General features: G+C 39.6%; 1 protein-coding gene across 1 annotated transcript; it reads right to left on the reverse strand.

The window, feature by feature from the left end:
* Nucleotides 1-11,721: 11,721 nt before the first annotated feature.
* Nucleotides 11,722-21,824, reverse strand: LOC120018855 (somatostatin-2-like). Its single transcript, XM_038962074.1, has 2 exons — nucleotides 21,578-21,824; nucleotides 11,722-12,864 (listed from the first exon to the last, which is right to left on the reverse strand). Exons 1-2 carry the CDS (start codon nucleotides 21,722-21,724, stop codon nucleotides 12,667-12,669), a joined length of 345 nt encoding a protein of 114 aa, XP_038818002.1. The 5' UTR covers nucleotides 21,725-21,824; the 3' UTR covers nucleotides 11,722-12,666.
* Nucleotides 21,825-22,310: the final 486 nt, after the last annotated feature.

The raw sequence follows: 22,310 nt of genomic DNA on the forward strand, positions 1-22,310 counted from the left end.
GATTACTAAGCTGTGTTAGCTAGTTGCTGTGTGGTACAATTCATATAGGTACAGGAGTGATAGAATAACACACTGACTCCCTGGCTAAATAAAGGTTTAATTGATTGTTACATTTTTTTCATTGTATGGGTGACAAAGACAAATAGAGATAATAGCAAGGAATTTAACTTCTCTGCGCTACGGATCCCTTTTACGGGATCACTTTCCTAAACAACCGCTAGAATTGCAGGGCGCCAAAAGCAAAAATATTACTAACAATATTTATAATCATGCAATCACAAGTGAAATATACCAAAACACAGCTTAGCTTGTTGTTAATCCACCTATCGTGTCAGATTTTGAAAATATATTTTACAGCGAAAGAAATCCAAGCTTTTGTGAGTGTAGGTTTCAATGCTACAACAACTAGCCCCAAATTAGCATGGTCACGAAAGTCAGAAAAGCAATAAAATTAATCGCTTACCTTAGATAATCTTCGGAGGTTTGCACTCACGAGACTCCCAGTTACACAATAAATGTTATTTTTGTTCGATAAATATTACTTTTATAACAAAAAAACGCCATTTGGGTTGCGCGTTATGTTGAGAAAACTACAGACTCGTTCCGGTCCTGAAAGGAAGATTAAAATTTCCAAACGTATCAGATTAAAGATTATTACAACAAATATTTATAATCATGCAATCACAAGTGAAATATACCAAAACACAGCTTAGCTTGTTGTTAATCCACCTATCGTGTCAGATTTTGAAAATATATTTTACAGTGAAAGAAATCCAAGCTTTTGTGAGTGTAGCTTTCAATGCTACAACAGCTAGCCTTATATTAGCTTGGTTAGCTTGGTCACGAAAGTCAGAAAAGCAATAAAATTAATCGCTTACCTTTGATAATCTTCGGATGTTTCCACTCACGAGACTCCCAGTTACACAACAAATGTTCTTTTTGTTCGATAAATATTACTTTTATAACAAGAAAACGCCATTTGGGTTACGCATTATGTTGAGAAAACCAAAGCTGTGTTCCGTTCGACAAATTCCAAAAAGTATCCGTAATGGTCGTAGAAACATGTCAAATGTTTTTTATAATCATTCCTCAGGTTGTTTTTAACAAACATAATCGATAATATTTCAACCGGACCATAACCTATTCTTTAAGAGACAAACGGAAAATGGAGAGCTCCTCTCGCGCACGCAGGAACTATTCGGAGGACACCTCTTGTTCATTTTTCAAAATAAAAGCCTGAAACTCTGTCTACAGCCTGGTCACAGCCTGAGGAAGCCATTGGAAAAGGAATATGGTTGATACCCCTTTAAATGGAAGAAAGACGGTCCAGGAAACACAGTTAAAAAAAGAAAAAATATCTCTTCTGGGTTATATTTCTCAGGTTTTCTTCTGCAGAATACGTTTTGTTATACTCACAGACAATATTTTGACAGTTTTGGAAACTTTGGAGTGTTTTCTATCCTAATCTGTAAATTATATGCATATTCTACGATCTGGGCCAGAGAAAATGTTTGTTTACCTTGGGAACGATATTTTAAGAAGAAAAAAATTCTGACCCCTAGCATCAAGAGGAAAACCCAGTACAGAATACACTGAAAGTATTTTTTTGTTTTAAGGAGAATACTTATACACATTTAAGACAGTAGTAGGTTGCAAAGGGAGGCTATCAGACCTCAGGACCCAGATGCAGACAGTTCGAAGTAACAAAAGTTTATTTTTATTAAAACAGGGGGCAGGCAAATGACAGGTCAAGGGCAGGCAGAGGTCAGTAATCCAGAGCAGAGTCTGAAAGGTACAGAACAGCAGGCAGAGGTCAGTATTCTAGGGCAGTGTCACAAGGTACAGAATGGCAGGCAGGCTCAGGGTCAGGGCAGGAAGAATGGTCAAACCGGGAAAACTAGAAAACAGGGACTAGAGAGAAAAACAGGTGTACGGGAAAATAGGCTTGATGAGACAAGACGAACTGGCAACAGACAAACAGAAAACACAGGTATAAATGCACAGGGGATAATGGGGAAAATGGTTGACACCTGGAGGGGAGTGGAGACAAGCACAAGACAGGTGAAACAGATCAGGGAGTGACAGAGGCTATATTACAGGTACATTTCTACGTTTACAACTAAACTACCAGAATTTTGGTAGCTTTCAATGTTTTTTATTTTATTTTATCACATGACATCTAGTGGCCTTTTGGAATACTTCAGATGATCATGTGTCTGTAATTATCTCTGGCTCTCTGTGGCCTTATCACAAAATATATAAAATAATCAAATAAGATAAAAACATTTTCTTAAATAATTGACTGACTGACAAAGCTGTAAAACATTATCCTAAATACAAACCATCAACTTGGTGAATACCATTGGTGTTAAATATGAGGGTTTTAGTATGAAATATTCGTTATATATTTTTACACACTTTTATACATTTTACTATGTCAATATGTCTTTGTTATTTCATGTTTTGGTGGCAAACTGGTTGCATATGTAAAACAAGTCAATAATTGTAAGAGTTGTAGAGTTAATTTTAAATAATGCCATTGTTGATTAGATGCTTTTTACATTAATTAGACAATTTTTTCTTGAACCATATGGTTCTAGAAACCATATCCACTTGAAACTCATGGACAATATGGACACAGATATATATAAAAAATGAATACTATATATGAATCCATTAAATTACAAAAGTTTGCCATAGATTACCTGTTAATTACCAAAATTACTGAATGTTCCGGTAACTTTGGTAAATTGCCGGTAGCTTTGCAACCCTACACAGTAGGATATACAGTGGAGATAGAATAGGGAGGAGATACAGCATAGAAACGAGAGACCAGACTAGGATGTGGACCCTGGTCTCTCAGTGTGGGAACAACAGGGACTGTGAAGAGACACACACAGGCACAGACTGCACTCTCTACACACATGCACATGTATGTTGTATTGTAAATATGTGGTGGTGTAGTGGTGGCCTGAGGAAACACACTGAATGTGTTGGGTAAGGTGTTATGAAATGTAATGTCATGTAGTATTTTAAACTGTATGCAACTGTCTTATTTTGCTGGACCCCAGGAAGAGTAGCTGCTGCCTTGGCTAATGGGGATCCATAATAAATACAAACGTTACCCACTCATGCACACACTGGAAGTTTTTACTGTAAAGATGATACTGTAAAACTGTCTATGGAGCTCACATGTACTCCTTTTATGTTCTCCTTCCTCCAAACGTGTTCCTATGCTTATTGCAGCTACAGTCAGCATTGTGCGCTTATCAATGGGTTACCTCTGTACTTCTTACCCTGAAAATCATGAATTCACTCTATAAAATAGCCACATACTGTAGCTCCCTCAAATATTACCTGCTCTATTGACCAATGGCCAGGTTGAATTGGAATCCCATGGTGGGGAATGGCTATTATGAAGCGTCAATCATATTAACCTGTTGATATGCAGTGAAACCATCTGTCATTCACTTACATAAGTGAATTATCTTAGCCTTCCTGGACAAAAGCCTTTCTTCACCTCATCACCAACATTTACTAACACCAGAACTTTGAACTGCAGTCAATGGACACCCTGCACCCTACTATACTAACTCCGTTAGACAGGTAGAGCCCAGGGCTAACCAATTGATACAGAGAGACACCCATCCTAATCATTCCCATCAGGGATGCCTGGGCTATGATAACCAGACCTGGATTCAAAAGGCATTTGTTTTTTGTCAATTGCTTTGAGTGTTTGATTGAGCCTGTATGATGCCTGTGCCATATAGGCAAGGTTTGCACATTTGGGACTATTCCATTGGTTTCATTGGGCCAAGCTAGCTCAATCACGTGGTGTTAAGGTATATGAGGGAAATAACAATACTATTTGAACCCAGGTCTGATGCTAACCCACTGTGACAAGAAGGAAATCTCTGTAATGGTGGCCTTTCCAGAGGCTTGGTCACAGCCCACCCATCAGACAGCAGTAGATTAGATTCATAACAACCATTTCACCACAACACAGTGAGCATTCACTGCATGGATTTTCTTACCTTACCGACCACACACACACTCACGCACATAAAAAGAGAGGAAGTGAAAGGGGAAAGAGAGAGAGGGTAGGGAGCGAGAGAGAGAGAGAGAACGAGAGAGAAAACAGATAAATCTGCCTTCTCTGTAAACACCACAGCGGTAAGACGTTTTAATACCTGACATACAGTAGTCGCTTCTCAAGCTCGATAATCAAACACCCCAGATGTGTCTAAATATTTGCATTGTTTCAGAAGCATAATTAAATAACAATTACTGCTGGCTAAATGTCTTTTCCACATTGTCTGTCGTCAAGAGTCGCAGGGGAGAAAACACGGTAGAGGTGTTCCTGTTTTCACAGCCAATAAGGCTGTAATGAAAAATGCATCAAACGGCCCATTAGTCCTCGCCTGGAGCCTCTTAATCAGCCCCAGTGCGTGGGTGGAAGTCTGCAGCTTAATGCTTTGCGCTCGTGCGCGAGAGCCCCATCTCCAAACACTCGCCGACTGGATGCCATCTCTTAATGCTGTACGCCGCAGTGGCTTTTCTCCATTAGGATGGAAATCTGATTGTTTTTCGCTCTCCTCAGTGTCACTCTATTAAACAGGACGGAAGTATCCCTCGTGGCCGCTAATTAGCTATAATCATAGTAATGTGGCCGGCCTAACCAGAGCCTTTAAAACACACAGTGTCAACAAGAGTACTGTGTGTGTGCGTGTGTGTGCGCACTTGTATATGTGGGCTGCTCTACCAGCTCTCACAGTCTCGCATCAGAATTAGACGTTCATTCATTTATAAAATGTAACATTTTGAAGTTGTTCCAAATTTCAGCATTTAAGGTTAAGGTTAGACATTAACTCCAAATGGTTAAGGTAAGGGATAAGGTCTGGGACAGGCTTAAAACAAAAAGATCAAAAACAACTTTCTATTGCTGGATTTGAACTCACAAACTTTGGAATCAGAGGCAGATGCTCAAGGTTAGGGTTAAGTTCAGGCATTAAGGTTAGGCATTAACTCCAAATGGTTGAGGTAAGGGTTACGTTTTGGGATTGGCTTAAAACAAAAATATAAAGAACAAAGTTCTATTGTCAGATTCAAACTTGCAACCTTTGGAATCAGAGACAGATGCTTACACCGATCTGCCATTCCCATCCACAACACCCTAGAAAAACCTAAACCTATCTCAAGGTAACAGCGCTCACTGTTGCCCCTCAGACATGGAAGAAAGTCAAATACTGACTTGTATCATTGGTGGACCTGGCTACCCAGACTACTTGATCCGGCCAAACACTACACCACCACCCATTCGTTTCTTCTCCGCAATGACTCTAGATCTGAATGCCTAACCAACGCTTCCAGGCCCCCAATGTCCGGTCTGGAGGTTGATAATGGGAAATGGAAAAGGGGATACCTAGTCAGTTGTACAACTGAACACATTCCACTGAAATATGTCTTCCTCATTTAACACAACCCCTCTGAATCAGAGAGGTGCAGACGGTTGCTTAAATCAACATCTTCAGCACCCGGTGAACTGTGGGTTAATGCCTTGCTCAGGAGCAGAAGACAGATTTTTACCTTGTCAGCTCGGGGATTCGCGGTGCCAAAAGCCCTGGTCTGCCCTAGATAGCTTATGTAAATTACGATCGCCAGAACTGCCAAATGTTTTTAGACAGCCGTTTTGGGCTCTAAAATGTGTTAATTATGATCAAGTTCGATCCCCACTGTGAATTATTTCCAAGTTTGTTACTAATCAAGATATTTGGTTAAATATTGATATATTCTGACTACTACATTTGTCGTCACACAGGACCACGTGCTGACACAGACCAATCACGGGCTGACAGGCGACGAGGAGGCTCGCGCCCTCATGCACACTCTTCGCACGTGCACCCTACGAGGGTGTGGTGTGCTATCGAGACGAGAGCGCGGAGTCAACGGGTCCATCAAGTGGAGATAGAGGGATTGAACCATGTCTATGGGGCTGACAGAGGATGACAGAGTGGAGAACAGAGGATGGACATGGAGATGGAGGATTGCGGCCACGCTATGTTTGAGATATCAATTTAGTATACAATTATAATTAAATACATGTTTTATTCGAGACTACATTGTATGTCTGAGGTTGTTTTTTTATGATGACTCAATGATGCCGTTGCACAAATGATAAAGATAGTCTACAAAATCAAGATAAAATATTCTCATGGGGTCATCCAATTTAGCCTAACGGAGTTTTGATCAGTTGTTGTGACGGTAGGCCATTAACTTTTTATTTTCATGTGGAAGGATCCTGATCATATGACAGCTAGACTAGATAGGGTACTCGTGCCCACTTAACTTTGAGTCAATTTTTGTTAGATTTTTACAAAGAGTCACCATGCCGGCATGTTCTGTATTTAACTGTACTCATCATCACCCGAACGAGTTTAATCTGAATTTTTTCTAGTAAACAAGTCGTAATTCTGATTATCGGGAAGAATTTAGTGTGAGTCGTCAGGCAAGGGGTGAACTGCTACACAACAGTGTCAGTGTGTGAGTGCATGGCTACTGATTAATAATAAGGCCACATGTGAATATGCTAGTCTCACTGTGTCATCTGTTTAGACAGTATTTGAAATAAGGATTTTCTATGTCCATTAGTATCACTCCCCGCTGGGCACACACTGGTTGAATCAATGTTGTTTTCATTATGTTGAGCCAAAGTGGAAAAGACATTAAACTGACGTCTGTGCCAAGTGGGTCAGAGTCATTGCCTTTGTAGGCTAGTGGCAAGGCCTCCACATTTTTGAGATATCACTACCCGTGGTAGAACAAAACAAAAACATGTTTTTCACATCTCTAATGTCTCATTAGGAGATACTAATGCATCTTGGAAATATAGACCTGTAAACACAGATACAATAGGTGGAAAAATATAAACTATATTTATTGGTAGCTGATTACTCGACAACTTTCCAAGTCAAACGTGTTCTCATTCAGTGCTGTTTGGTCCTGCCTGACAAAAATACATGCAGTTACATGTCTTTTGATGGTGTGGCTATTGTAATCGGCTCTAAGGAAAACAAGAAATTAGAAATACATTTTTTGGGGGGGTCCAAGGTTCCTTGAATGATTTTGTATCTTTAGCCCCTACTCTTGCAATTTAGTCAAGAGGCCGCCACAGATTATCTTTGGAGCCACCCTGGATATTGCCACAAATCCAATATGGCTGTTATAATACCGTTTGAGGGAGGTTAAATCAAATGTAAATATGAGAGAAATTTTTTCAGAATTGTGTACAACACTCATGCCAATAAAGAGTGTTTTGGTAGTGTTTTGTTATTCAGAGTCCAATATGCCCAACAAACGCCTTCGCCTGTGTATACACTGAGTGTACAAAACATTAAGAACACCTTCCCAATATTGTGTTTCACCCCACTTTTGCCCTCAGAACAGCCTCCATTCGTCAGGGCATGGACTCTCCAAGGTGTCGAAAGTGTTCCACAGTGATGCTGGCCAATGATGACTCCAAGGCTTCCCACAGTTGTGTCAAGTTGGCTGGATGTCCTTTGGGTGGTGGGCCATTATTGATACACATGGGAAACTGTTGAGCGTGAAAAACCCTGCAGCGTCGCAGTTCTTGACACAAACCGGTGCGCCTGGCACCTACTACCATACCCCGTTCAAAGGCACTTAAATAATTTGAATGGCTCACACACAATCCATCTCTCAATTGTCTCAAGGCTTAATCCTTCTTTAACCTGTCTCCTCCCCTTCATCTACACTGATTGAAGTGAATTTAACAAGTGACATCAATAAGGGATCATAGCTATCACCTGGATTCACCTGGTCAGTCTATGTCTTGGAAAGAGCATCTTAAACGTTTTGTACACGCAGTGTAAATTGTCGTTGTTTATTTTGTGTTGTGTTATTCTTATTTTCAAAAGTTTTTCATACGGCTCTTGGTATAACTAGGACTATGAGTGGCATTGCCATGCCTCTGTTGTGTATGAATTGCTGAAGCCAACTAGCTTTTCAATGTATTTTCATGTTTTTCACGACAGAAGCACATAGTAGTGAAACCAAGTAACAGGAAAACAACTTGTAATACAACAGTAAGCCACTCTAGCAGCTCTAACATTTCAATTTTTTTCCCAATTAAAACTAAGTGTGCCCGGGTTGATTCAAAGTCTTTGGAGTGACCAGGACATGAGCGTGTCTTAACAGGGTGAGGAGGCAAAGTATCCAGTAGTGGTTGTAGTTCTGGGGCTTGACCAGGTTACACAGCTACCTGGTCATTCTGGCCAAGCTGTATCCTTCCTTTATGACTGGCATGGTATTCAGGGCTGTGAGGTGATCAGTTTCCATTTCTACAACAGTTGCATGCCAACGAGACCCATTGACTAATTGGTATGTTATCTCATCCTGACTGATGTTGGATATACTCCAGTAGTGAAATGGTTGATCATCTGGTTTTGAAGGATACCTGCCCATAGATCTTTCCAACACCTAATTGACTTGTGTTTGAAGTGTTTTATGTTGAATGTGGCAAAAGACCTGCAGGCCACATCCTACATCCTATATATTCCTTTACATAGGTCGTTTGATTATTTGGCTGATATTTACTGTGGGTAGTTGGTGATTACAGTCTGGGGCAGGCCTAGAAGGAGATGAGGAAAGTGACAGGTTACCTAGAGGTTACTTAGAGTGTAGGTCATAGACTATCAATATGAAACATTGGTTATAAACTTTGTTTTGATTTGATTTTGCTTTGATTTTTATGAGGGACGTAGCACAAATCCACAAATATATACAGCTAACTGACAAAATAAAGGAACATAAATTGTCTTAATAGGATGCTACACCATTCTTCCACAAGAAATTCCATCATTTGGTGTTTTGTTGATTGTGGTGAAAAACGCTGTCTCAGGCGCCTCAACAGAATCTCCCATAAGTTTTCAATTGGTTTGAGATCTGGTGACTGAGACACACACACACACACTCAACATACAAACACCTTATGCTCCTTTGAGACCCCTCTTTCAAAGTCATTGAGATCTCTTCTTCTAGCCTTGATAGTCAAAATAATGGGGTCATGTATAAAAAAAAATACATGACCCTAAGCATGATGGAATGTTATTGCTTAATTAACTCAGGAACCTGCTTTCAATATACTTTTTAGCCCTGATTTCTTCATGTTTTTCCTTTATTTTGGCAGTTACCTGAACATTTGAAGATTATGCCTGAGCTTTGATGGAAAGTAAAGGGGTTGCAGAGGTAGTGAAACGGATCAAGCATGGCACACAAAGGCCACTATCTCACAGTCAATCCCCAGCCAACATACACGATCACATACAGCATCTTTGCTTAATTTTGACCATCCTAAGGGGTCTCTTGTTTGCCATAGATGCCATTGTGTCCTCATAGGGATGTTGGGATTACTGAACAGTTTCCCAGACCTATGCATGAGTCACAGCAGCACGAGAGCTCATTCTTCACATTCCAGTCCAGTTCAAGTGTATTTATATTTATTAGGGATCCCCATTAGTTCCTGCCAAGGCAGCAGCTACTCTTCTGGGGTCCAGAAAAATTAAGGCATCACAATTGTGATTTCACAACACACTGTGCGCCCTCAGGCCCCTACTCCACCACTACCAGTACAAAATCCATGTGTACGTGTGTGTAGTGCGTATGTTATCGTGTGTGTGTGTGTGTGTGTATGCATGTGTCTGTGCCTATGTTTGTGTTGCTTCACAGTCCCCGCTGTTCAATAATGTGAATTGTATCTGTTTTTGAAATCAAATTTGCTTCAGTTACTTGATGTGTAATAGAATTCCATGTAGTCATGGTTCTATGTAGTACTGTGAGCCTCCCATAGACTGTTCTGGACTTGGGGACTGTGAAGAGACCTCTTTTGGCATTTCTTGTGGGGCATGCATGAGTGTCCAAGCTGTGTGCCAGTAGTTCAAACAGACAGCTTGGTGCATTCAACATGGCAATACCTCTCATAAATACAAGAAGTCAATCTCTCATCCACTTTGAGCCAGGAGAGATTGACATGCAAATTATGAATATTAGCTCTCTGTGTACATCCAAGGGCCAGCCATGCTGCCCTGTTATGAGACGTCTCCACAGATTTAGGAAAAGCTGTGTTTTGTATTTTACCCCATAATTTTTGGAACAATCTGCAGAGTTCACTGCAGTTACATGCGCTGGTGCCACTCAGGCAACTTGAATTATTGATTGAGGACCTCTATGTAGTTGAATGTGATTGCTTTTATTAAATATGTTTATTTTGCTATTGTGTGCTGAATTATATTGTTTTATATACATATGTGTATGTTTTATTATTTTGTTTATATTGTAATGTATACAGGACTCTCTTGTAGAATATATTTTTAATCTCAATGTGACTCCCTGTTTAAATAAAGGTTAAATTGATTTATTTTTATTTTTATGCAATTTCCCTAAGTCCCTTTTTGTGGCACCTGACCACACGACTGAACAGTAGTTCAGGTGCGACAAAACCAGGGCCTGTAGAACCTGCCTTGTTGATAGTGCTGTGAAGAAGGTAGAGCAGTGCTTTATTATGGACATACACTACCAGTTAAAAGTTTAGAAAACCTACTCAATCAAGGGTTTTTCTTTATTTTGACTATTTTCCACATTGTAGATGAATAGTGAAGACAGCAAAACTATGAAATAACACACATGGAATCAGGTAGTAAAAAAGTGTTAAACAAATCAAAATATATTTTATATTTGAGATTATTCAAATAGCCATCCTTTGACTTTTTTGCATTTTGTGTTGTGGATATGTACTGGTGTAGCTGTGTTATATGATGTACTGTTTTATCTTTTGTTTTATGTGTAATGTAAGTCTCATGATGTGTTTGGACTCCAGGAAGAGTAGCTGCTGCCTAATAAACAACACAAAAATACAGACCGTCACTGAGATACGGCAACTCCAGTGCAGTCAGCCGGGATGGTGGACATGATCACAAATGCAGTGAGCCAGTGGAAGGTCATGTTGGATTCAGGCAGCCATATTGGACTAGCAATGAATCAAAGCTTACTTCTAAATAATGAAGGGACTTAAGAGCCCAATCCTGGAAGCACAAGTTGTACCACAGTGGGGGCACACTGTACAGCAAAGGCGTTCAGGGTTCTCTTTCCTTTCGTTGAAGCCTCTGAGTTTCCTCATTGATCCTCAGAGGCTCATGACTTGGAATACTTCTGCTACCTTTTATATATCCAGACAATGGTGTTTGAGTGTAATTATGCAGGCCTATTGGATTCTCAACATAGTTGAGTTCCACAAAAATTGTTTTGAGTACAAGACATAAGTACACTACACAAATATTACAACACAAATAATATTATATTTTAAACATATACATGTGATTAAACAACAATGTAATGGTATTATGGCAGCCATAATAGATTTGGGATGCCATAATGGATTTGGAGTGAAATCTAGGGGGGCTCCTTAACGTAACTGCAAGAGGCGAAACATATAAATGGCAGTTTCACTGTCTCAACCCACTTGTTTTCCTTACAGCTGATTAGATTACAATAGCCACAACATAACAAAATATATAACTTTTAACTGAATGCATTTTTGTCAGGCAGGACCATACAGCACTGAATGAGAGCGAATTTTACTTGGAGAGTCTATTAATCAGCTACTAAAAATTAAAGCTTACATTCATAATAAATATTCATAGTTGATACTTCCACCTGTTGCGTCTCTGTGTTTCAGGCATATATTTCCAAGATGCATTAAGATATCCTAATATGTATGTAGTGCAGACAACGGACTATTTGTATTCCACGCAAGGCTGAGTGTCTGCAGGTTTTTGCTCCTCCCTTGTATTTGATTGAGGAATTAAGGTCACTGATTAGTAACGACCTCCCCTCACCTGGTTGTCTAGTTCTTAACTGAAAAGAGGAACCAAAATCCAGCAGACACTAGGCATGGAATTAGTTTGACACACCTGGTTTAGTGGGTATTTTCTTTAGAGCCGATTACAATAGCCACAACATCGAAAAACATGTGTAACTGTATGTATTTTTGTCAGGCATGACCATACAGCACAGAATGAGAGCAAATTTGTAGCCCAACCCCCTCCAGCCAGGCATTATTCTGCATATTTTGTGTTTACGGGGTGTGACACAATATCTATACATTTTACTACTTTTGCAGTAAAATTGTTTTTCATAATTATCCATTTCATAAATGAGAGACATTAAAGATGTGAAAAAACATGGTTGTGTTTTGTCCTACAGGTAGGGGTATCTCAAAAACTGAAGCCCTTTTTGAGGATTGGCCACTCACTAGCCTAGTGTCAGTGTGAGTGTTTGATTGTATTTGAGTGTTACATCAGCCAGTACTAGATGTAATCTGTGCATAAATTAATAAAGGGTAATCTATGCATAAATTAATAAAGGGTAGTCTTTGCTTTGGTTATACAAAATGTATTGAATCAAATAATTTACCCACTGAAATAAAATTATTTTCTCTTTATTTCATAAATTTGACAGGTACATCATTCTGTTGATTTCAAGAATCGTCATCAGGCACAGCTAATTGTTGATTGGCTGCATTAGTCAGATGCAGGTTGGCGGTGTGATGTGATTGGCAGCATCGTGTCATAAGGTGGTCAGACTTTTCTTCCCTCAGCAAGAAGTGAAGCCCTTCCAGTAGAAGTTCTTGCAGCCAGCTTTGCGCTCGCGGGGGGGCAGGTTGTTGGAGTTGTCCACTGAGCGCTCCAGATCCTCTTTGGCCTCAGCCGTGGACCCCTCACTTTTCTGGGCCTCCACCTCAGGCAAGGACAGTTCGGATAGAATGTCCTCCATCACTCGCTTACTCCACTCCTACATGCAGGAAAGACACACGTACTTTGGGAGAATATAAACACACATATACACACACCAGCACAAGCCCATATCAACAAAAGCAAACAGAAACCTACACATGTCATACACTCACACACAAGCGACCGCATGTGCACGCACATACACACACAGACACACACAAATGTGATCACCACCACATTAAGGCAGTGTTCATTTCCATGTCTCATTATGTTCCAGAATCCAACCTGAGTTAAGCACGCGTAAATGGAACTTAATTCAATTTTTATGCACTTTTCTCTCTATGAGTATTCTGACCTTAAATTTAAGCACGAGAATAGCATGCTATTCACCCGCTATTCATTCAGAGTGGAGAGCTAAGAAATGAAAGTGTGGCGGAGGTGTGTATACAGATAAGGAAACCATACATAAGATAGAGCGAACCTGCCGGTTCCAAGTGGGAAAAGCATCTACTTACTTTCCAATAGAAATAACAGCATTCTCCATGCACTATAATTTATAAATGGATAAGAGCTATTGATAAGAGCAAGGTAAATGAGTAATCCTCTGGCGAAGGGGATTGTAAATACACATAGCAATTGTTTTAGATGATTGTTCCTTATGATCCCAGGGGACGAATGTGAAACCAGCCATATGGAAGAAAAATGTCAATCATATCAACATGACATGTATTGCGGGCTGTCATGCCAAATAGTGTCCCCCGGGCAAATAGTGTCCCCCTTTACGTCACAATGGGATTCGATGAGTTCTAGCTTCTGTTGCTAAGGCTGTTGCTAGAACTTGCAACATTCTGACCGGATCACGTAATGAACCAAAGCATCTGTTGCTATGCTGGTTGCTTGGCTCTATTTTACCTCATAGGAGGCCGCAGGCAGTACTAGTTCTATTTCACCGCATAAACGCTCTCTCAGTCCGCGCAAAATTATTAACTCAGAATTTCTCTCCAAGGACGGTATTTTTGATGGTGACTACCTGCTGCTTCAGAGGACCAAAAAGACTGGAGAGAGAACCCTTTCTTTACCATTTATTTGTCTTAACTACATATTGTTAAATAGGAATAAATGATTTAAGCTGTTTTTATAGATTGTTGTTGCTAGCTACTGTACTTATACACCTCAGCCTGCCTAGTCAGCAAGCCAGCTAGCCAGACAGTTGTATTTAGCTAACGTTAGCTAGCTACTGTAACTGTTATAGCAGCTTTCTGTGTGTATGTAGCTTGCAATAGACACCTCAATATGACAAACATATAACTAGATCAGTGGAGGCTGCTGAGGGGAGGAGGGCTCATAATAATGTTTGGAATGGAGTACATGGAATGGTATCAAACACATGTGGTTGATGCCATTCAATTGACTCCATTCCAGCCATTATTATGAGCCGTCCTCCCCTCAGCAGCCTCCACTGATAAAGTTATACGTCTGTCATATTGAGGTGACTAGCTAAGTTAAACCTGATCAATCAAATGGATAGGTGTAAACTAGGTGTCTTCGCTAGACAGACACAGAGAGGGGGGGAGAAAGAAAGGACGAAAGTGAGAGAGGGAGAGAGGTGAGAAGAGAGTGGAATACAGACAGAAATCGAGATGGAGAGAGAGAAACAGAGAGAGAAAGACAGCAGTGCAAATATACTTAGACGTGAGTATTTCAACAACTCTTCTCTTCCAACTTGTTAGGCAATCATATCTACCTACAGGGGAAGGATGGCCAGCCACACAGGAGGGTGATTTTTACTAAACAAGAGAAGGAAGCCTGTACTGACAGAGATGCATGCTGGACATTTCGGAGTGAAGTGCATGAATGCCAAAATCAACCTAAGCTTCTTCTGACGGGGAATTGTCAAGGAGGTGGACAGCTGGGCAAGTGAAATAACCTTTTGTTTATCAATCACATTCTATTATATCTGAAATTATTATGATTTCAAATAATGTCATATCAGAGAGCACACGTTTAAATTTGTCACTTTTTGCTTAAAGGTCAGTACCTTGTCTAGCATGCCAGAAGTTTGAGAGGGCGAAGACTGTGGCGCCAGAGTTGAAGCCCATCAAAGTTGTTTCACAATGGCACATGATCGGTAAGTGTCTCAAATAAAATTTTGCCCTGATAAGTTGTTTTGTAATGTTTTCTTTATTTGACCACAGCAGAGTATTATAGAATGTGTGTGTGTGTGTGTGTCAGTATCCTTACAAATATGAAAATCTGCAGACTGTATGACACAGATATGGGTAAGAATGAAGTCAACTTCTCTGTAACACTTTAAATGTTAGAGGTGGACCTCATCGGACCCTTCACGAAATCCAGGAATGGCAACAGCTGGTGTCTGACGGAGACCGATCACTTTACCAAGTGGGTGGAAGCAATACCCACTAAGGTCAGTAAAGGAAGAGTACGTGCTTAACTCTAAATTCCCTTCTGTAACCCATTAAAAAGGGTGCTTGGAACCAAAAATAGATTTTCATTTTTTATGATACCCATCAAGGACGAGACTAGCGAGGCCACCTCTAAGGCGATGATGGACATCTTCAACACCCACGGTTCTCCTGAGGTCATCTTGAGTGACCGAGGTCATGAATGCTGGAACAAGGTACGGATGTTATAGGTTTTACTTTATTTATTTTTTACAATTTGTTTTTGTTTTTCCATGGTACATAATCAGACATATTTCAATATCTTACATTGTCAGTAGATATCGCTTTCCTACCCCCTCCTCCAGGTTTGGTGAATGGACCAACCAGACCCTCAAGTCTGCCATGGGCAAGTCCCTTGATTGGTACCAGGAAGAGTGGGAGAACAACATGAAGGGAATTCTCTTTGCACACAACAGCAGCATTCAGGCCGAGTACGGACGGGAGCCGCAGCTGTAGACTGAGGTAAACAAAGCAATTGTATATGCAATTATTGCATATACTGTCTATTGCTATTTTTGTATAACGTACTTTCAGATCACGGAAACCCCACCTGATGTGGGATCAGAACGCCTTCGAGTACTACCTTCAGGCACGGACTGAGAAGGATGTGGAGGTTTTTGACCAGGTAAAAATGATTGCCTGCTGTTAATTTATTTTATAACACTGCACTAATCCATCAAATTTTCTCACAGTAAAGTGTAACCTGTGTGTTTTCTTGTTTACGTCTCTGTCTCCTACCCTTTTCCGTTAATGTCTGGGTATCTGCCTAACCCAGACGTGGATCCACCTGATGTCCTCCATTACCTGTTCTCCAGGACCTAGTGGTTCTGCCCAACACCCAGACCTGGATCCACCTGATGTCCTCCACTACCAACCACCCTCCAACTTTACATTACATCATCTACAGCTACTGTTGTTGTCATGTTGTCATTATCTGCTAAATTGTAATTATTTCGCCACTATAACCTATTTATTGCCTTGCCTCCCTAATCGTACTACATTTGTACACACTGTATATAGATTTTTCTATTGTGTTATTGACTGTACGTTTGTTTATCCCATGTGTAACTCTGTGTTGTTGTTTTTGTCGAACTGCTTTGCTTTATCTTGGCCAGGTGGCAGTAAATGATAACTTGTTCGCAACTGGCCTACCTGGTTAAATAAAGGTTAAATATATATATTTTTTTTAATCTGATAAAAAAGTTTTCTTGCTCTATCATACTGGACACATAATATGTGAGATACACAGATGAACTAAAAACACTAGCACTGCAAACACTCAGAACAAAGAGAGCAGCAGTGCCTGGACTTTTCAAGTCCCCCTTTTCAAGTCCCCCTTCTGAGTCTGCCTGTTGACAGGCAAAATTCCACACACCAGAATTCAGTATTTTAGTCTATGATTGCCATGTGAGTGCACAAAAAAATCTGTGAAAATAAATGAATGACACAACTGTACCAAAAACAATCAAAGTTTATGTATTAAAATCTTAAATATTGCCAGGTTGGTTTTCACAGCTGTTTCACAAGGTCTTTATTATTGTAAGTTGTAAAGTATCCATTGATGGTATTTATTTGTTCCACATTATTCATTGTTGTATCCTAGGACCTACAACAAATACATATATGAGCTATGCAAGATATATATTTTTTAAATCATAATAGAGGACTACTGAAATTATATTAGTTCAGTGTTCAGTGATATTAGTTCAGGCTAACGTTGGGCAACAATTTGGGATGTAGCCTATTTGAATCATTATGGAACTCAGACCACATGTAGCAGGCTAAACCTGGAGCCTGGCACATGTTTCTCGACGACTGGACCGCTGTCATACAGTTCCATGATTAGTGAGAATTAGGGTCGATTTATAGGACTATTGTTCAACCCCTTTTTTCCACCTTCCAATATTTCATGAATTGAACTTGAAGATGAATTCTTTCAGGATGAATCAAAGTATTATATTTTGTATTCATCTATATATTTTGTGCGTAAATGCTCTCCAAATCTGATAGGAGGAGAATATTTGTTTCCCATGCATACAAATACATTTTCATGTTTGGTAGAAAACATTTGGTTTGTAAAATGAGAAACTTTGCAGATGAGGTGCTGCAATATGTACTGTCAGAGTGAGCTGTGCATGACTAACTAGTGAGTCATTTGTATGAGAAAGTGTCACTCAGACAGACGTGATTGTCGGTCATAGGAGGGAATGATGAAAATCTCCTTCTTGAGAAATATCGGTGATCTATTGGAGTTCACACCCCTATTACATGTAACAACTGCATTTTCACAGTCCGATTCCTCCATGCACATCTGAATCTGTGGCAGAAAGATGTGTATATGACACAGAATGAATTATGATAAACAAACCCCACACTGGGCAAACCACTTCATTTCAACTTGGATAATTGGGTAATGTTTGGTTGAGACGGGGATCAATGAGATTTACAATCAGGGTTGGGTAGGTTACTTTGCCTTGTTTTACCTGAGCATAAACCCTAAACTAAGGATTTATTATCCAGCCCTACTCTGTTGTTTATGATTTTGTTGTCATGGAGGACTGATTGGGCTCATTGATTTGAGTTGCACTCATGGAATGGCATGCTTTGAGCACTGAAAAGTGCTATTTACATGTGAAAAATGAATGCCATATGTTGCATTTGCTATAGGCCTACTGTTTACCTTTTTGTTGGTGACACTTTGATATCTTGATAACATGCAGCTGTTTAAAGGGCAAATCCACAGATGCAACAATAGCAAAACAGTCGAAACATCTGTTTTGGTAAAAAGCTGAGGGATGGGCCTGGAGAAATGTAATCACTCTCAGAATAAAATACAGAGCTATGGATGCAAGGACTGATCATCCATGATATCAAAATGATTGTTTTAACCATGTTATGAGGCTATACAGTGTTTGTTTACATTTACAATGTTTACAAACATTGGAGAAAAACAAGCTTATATTTTGGGTTGAATTAAGCTCATGAGGCATTTATAAGTTATATTCTTCAAGAATCAATGTATATATTTAACAAGCGTTTATTCAAGTTGGATAATCTTTGGATGCTGACAGCAGTCGCACCATTGGAAGACATAGCTTGGACTATAGCCTACAAAAGCCTATGCCTGCTCTTTTCCCGCGATCCATCAAACGCATTTGGTGTGTCATCATAGTGGTCTCTGACTTGTGGAACAAACTTAAACTTGCACCTTTTTTCAATGCTGATTTGAAGGTCATTGAGAAAACAGAGAAGTGTACAATTTTTTTTTTAGCAAACATTTTTTCTAAATTTAAAAGTAATCCTCGAAGTAATCATCTAGTTTTTCAAAAGTATATGTAATCTGATTACAATATATTCTGCTGGTAATGTAACGGATTACAGTTACCGTTTTTTTTGTTACCGTTTTTTTTTGTAATCCCTTAAATGTAACGGATTACATGTATCCGTTACTCCCCAACCCTTATTACAAGCTATATTCACCCACTCAAATATAATAAACATTTGTTGAATTTCCAATTTTCAACCATCTAAAAGCACAACCAAATTCCAATGGAAAAACAATGTCTGGTTTTTGGTTCAGTTGTCACCTAAATTTAGTTGTCACCTAAATCACTGTGTTTTCAACCATTTAAAAGCACAGCATAGTTAAAATGGTAATAGAATGTCAGAAATTGTGTTAATTTATATATTAGATTAATCACTGCTTCATCTATTAGCAGAACCACATTTCCTGGATTGCAGTTGAGATTACATAAAAATTACATGGTGCAAGTAAGTGATAAATGCCGTTCCGAGATTCTGCGCAGATTATTACAGCACTTCTTACAGCCAAATCTCCACAGAACTGCGAAGACATATACATGCTATCTTGAACATGCATGCTTTATACGATAACATAGACATTGATAGCTACAGTAACCTCAAAATGTGGCCATGGATGTGTTGCTCATTTTAAGGTTAAATGTTACATTAGTTTGTAAAATAACCTTAACTTTAGACTATTCACTGCATTACAAAAGTTATACTGAATTGTGTTTGCTTGATAATGCAACAAAATACAATTTAAAGGAGATCTGAGCCACTGGCTTAATCACATTCTTTAAATTGGAGACGTGTATCCAACATATCATTTGTTAAATTGTCGACAAATTAATAGGCTATTTATTGTATTTCAAAAGTGATATTGAATTATGTTATGGGGCAGCAGGTAGCCTAGTGGTTAGAGCGTTGGCCAGTAACCGAAAGTTTGCTGGATCGAATCCCTGAGCTGACAAGGTAAAAATATGTCGTTCTGCCCCTGAACAAGGCAGTTGACCCACTGTTCCCAGGTAGGCCATCATTGTAAATTGGGAAATTTGTTCTTAACTGACTTGCCTAGTTAAATATATATATATATTTAAATGTTTGGTTGTCAACCCAACCAAATATCAACATTTGAAGGAGTTTATATTCTGCTTGGATAGTTCCATCTATGCCACTGCTTTCTTTCCAGTTTTCTACAAATGAATAATTGATACGTTAGATTCACGTCTCCATCTCGACCAAAAAGTTAAAGATTATGACTAAATCAAATCAAACTTTAAAGCACTTTAAATCAAGTTTGATTTGATTTACTCCTATTCTTTAATGTTGATATGCATGGCACATATTGAACTATCCAAGCAGGAGATTCATCTCCTTCTAATGTTGATATTTGGTTGAACTGACAACAAAACACAATTCATTATCACTAAATATCATTACATTTGAAACCAACCAGAGATTAAAACCGTAGGCCCATATATTGTCTATATTAAGTTGAATTCTAGATTGAATTTAAACAATAGCTGTTGATGACTTTGCAAATATAGGCCTAAATAGCGTCCTTGATGATATATGAGTGATAAAGTATGGTCACATTTCATTTGCTCTGTTAAAAGTATCTTTGTGATGACTTCGATAGTAACAGTGAATCTATTTAGTTTTTCTGTGGAGATCTCTCAACAATCTCTCTCATGATAGCATATTGGTAATAATGTGACAAATATCATAGCTATGCAGGACTGGGCTTGGTTAAAACCCTGAATGGGAGACCAAAATGTAACTGTAGTTAAATCAATTCTCCAGTAGGAGGTGCTGCCCAGCCTATTGTTTTTTTTCCTTCTGATAGTGGATAAAACATTGAAGAAATGACATTGTTTTAAAGGTACAAATTCAACATATTTTATACAAGGATTGTCTATGTTGAAATTTGGTTACCATGATGACATAATCCTGTGGTTGAAATGTCACCCTCAAAACAACAGTTTATGTAGATTTTTCTCCAAACAAATGTATTTTCCATGTAGAGTCCACATCACAAGACGTTGACAAATTACGTTGAAACAACATTGATTCAACCAGTTTATGCAAAGTGAGTCCTACTAGAGAGTGACTGTCTGTGTTGAGTCTGTCCACCAACAATGACCGTAACCAAAATGTTCCAAATAATGTATTCAACAAAAAAATTGAGAAAACACTATATGACTAAAACAGCTCTGATACTGTATGCAACTATCAGGCCCAGTTCACACTTGCATGTTTTGGCTTGACAACTGAAATTATTCATTGTAGTCCAGGAGTAATCAAATCTGAGTTTGGAGGTCCGGAATACTCATGGTTTTCAACCTGATAATTAATTGCATTCACCTGGTGTCCAAGGTCTAAATCACGCTTTGATTCGAGGGGAATAATAATCAACAGTGGAACTGGCTTCAAAGTCCAGATTAGAATTTACCTGCAGTAGTCACTGCTGTTACTAATGTTGCCTAATTAAAGAGGTACACCAGACCTGTCAGCTGTAGTGAGTATGTGATAACCTGACCACAGACTGTTTAACTGAATTCCATTGCTGTTTGGTGTGTAAGTCTGTTTCACTGTGAAGCAAAGGGCACTGTACTGTATGTGAGTCACAGTGTGGACTATGCTGTACCTGTTTTACTAACGACACATTATGTTCTCATAGTGTCAATAGTGGTGTTCAGGAATTGTTATGAGAGTTGTACTCTACTGTATTCATGTTCTCGTGTCATGACACGAACAGTGTATGCTATCTGTGTGTCCATGCCATTGGCTTCTCACCTGTGTGCAGTATAGAGGTACTCGTAGAATTGTAATTGAATAGTGTAATCCTTTGAGAGCAATAACTTAACTGCCCTATTCTTTCCTATATGGACCTCCTCCTTCTTCTGAACCACCCTTTGTCATTGCAGACATTACTATGAGCCTGTTCTACCCAATTAAGGTGCCACCAGCCGCCTGTGGTGTGTACCAGTGTCGAAGGCTGCTTACCTGTGTGGCAATGCTAGCGGCACGGGCCCTCTGAAGGAGTCTGCGGTTGCGGAGGTCCAGGTCGGGCTGCGAGGCGGCTCCTTGGCTGCAAATGGCCAGGGCCAAACCCAGCAGGGCCAGGGCACAGTGGATTTGGGAGAACTTCATGTCCAACAGAGCTGGGTTGGGTTTGCAGGGACGAGACACGGTGAAAATAGCTGAGCTAAGCTGGACCGGGGTGTGCTGGATCTAGATCAGTTGATATGGAGCAGGCCTGGTTCTGTTGATGAGGGTTCTGTGGGGCTCTTATAAAGAGCTCTCCCTCTCAGCTCGTCACTCTGCTTCCTGGGTTGAGTGACAGGTGGCCTGTCAGGGATGTGGGGGTTGTGGACCACCAACCTTTTCCCCCACCGGCTGCCTGGTGATGATAGAATGCAGTGTCATAAACCACTTAGAAACACTGTACGCTTTCTCTTCGTCTCTTTGTTCAGCCATTTAGTCACAAATGCAGCCCCTCTGAGACTTATTGATTTTAGATGGAGGTGCGACAATAAAACAATTAGCCAATATGGATTTAGCAGACACCGCTGATCTAAATCAAATACAACCAGAAAATGTCTGCTTCATAAAAGCCTTTAAAAACAGGAAGCAAGAGTCATCGCTTAAATTTAAAATATTAAACTTAAGTGATGACATCACGGAATACTGCCGAACAAAAGATTCATTGCCATTGATTGCTACAGTGGGATCAACA

This window comes from Salvelinus namaycush, chromosome 23, assembly GCF_016432855.1.
Source record: "Salvelinus namaycush isolate Seneca chromosome 23, SaNama_1.0, whole genome shotgun sequence".
Classification (NCBI taxonomy): domain Eukaryota; kingdom Metazoa; phylum Chordata; class Actinopteri; order Salmoniformes; family Salmonidae; genus Salvelinus; species Salvelinus namaycush.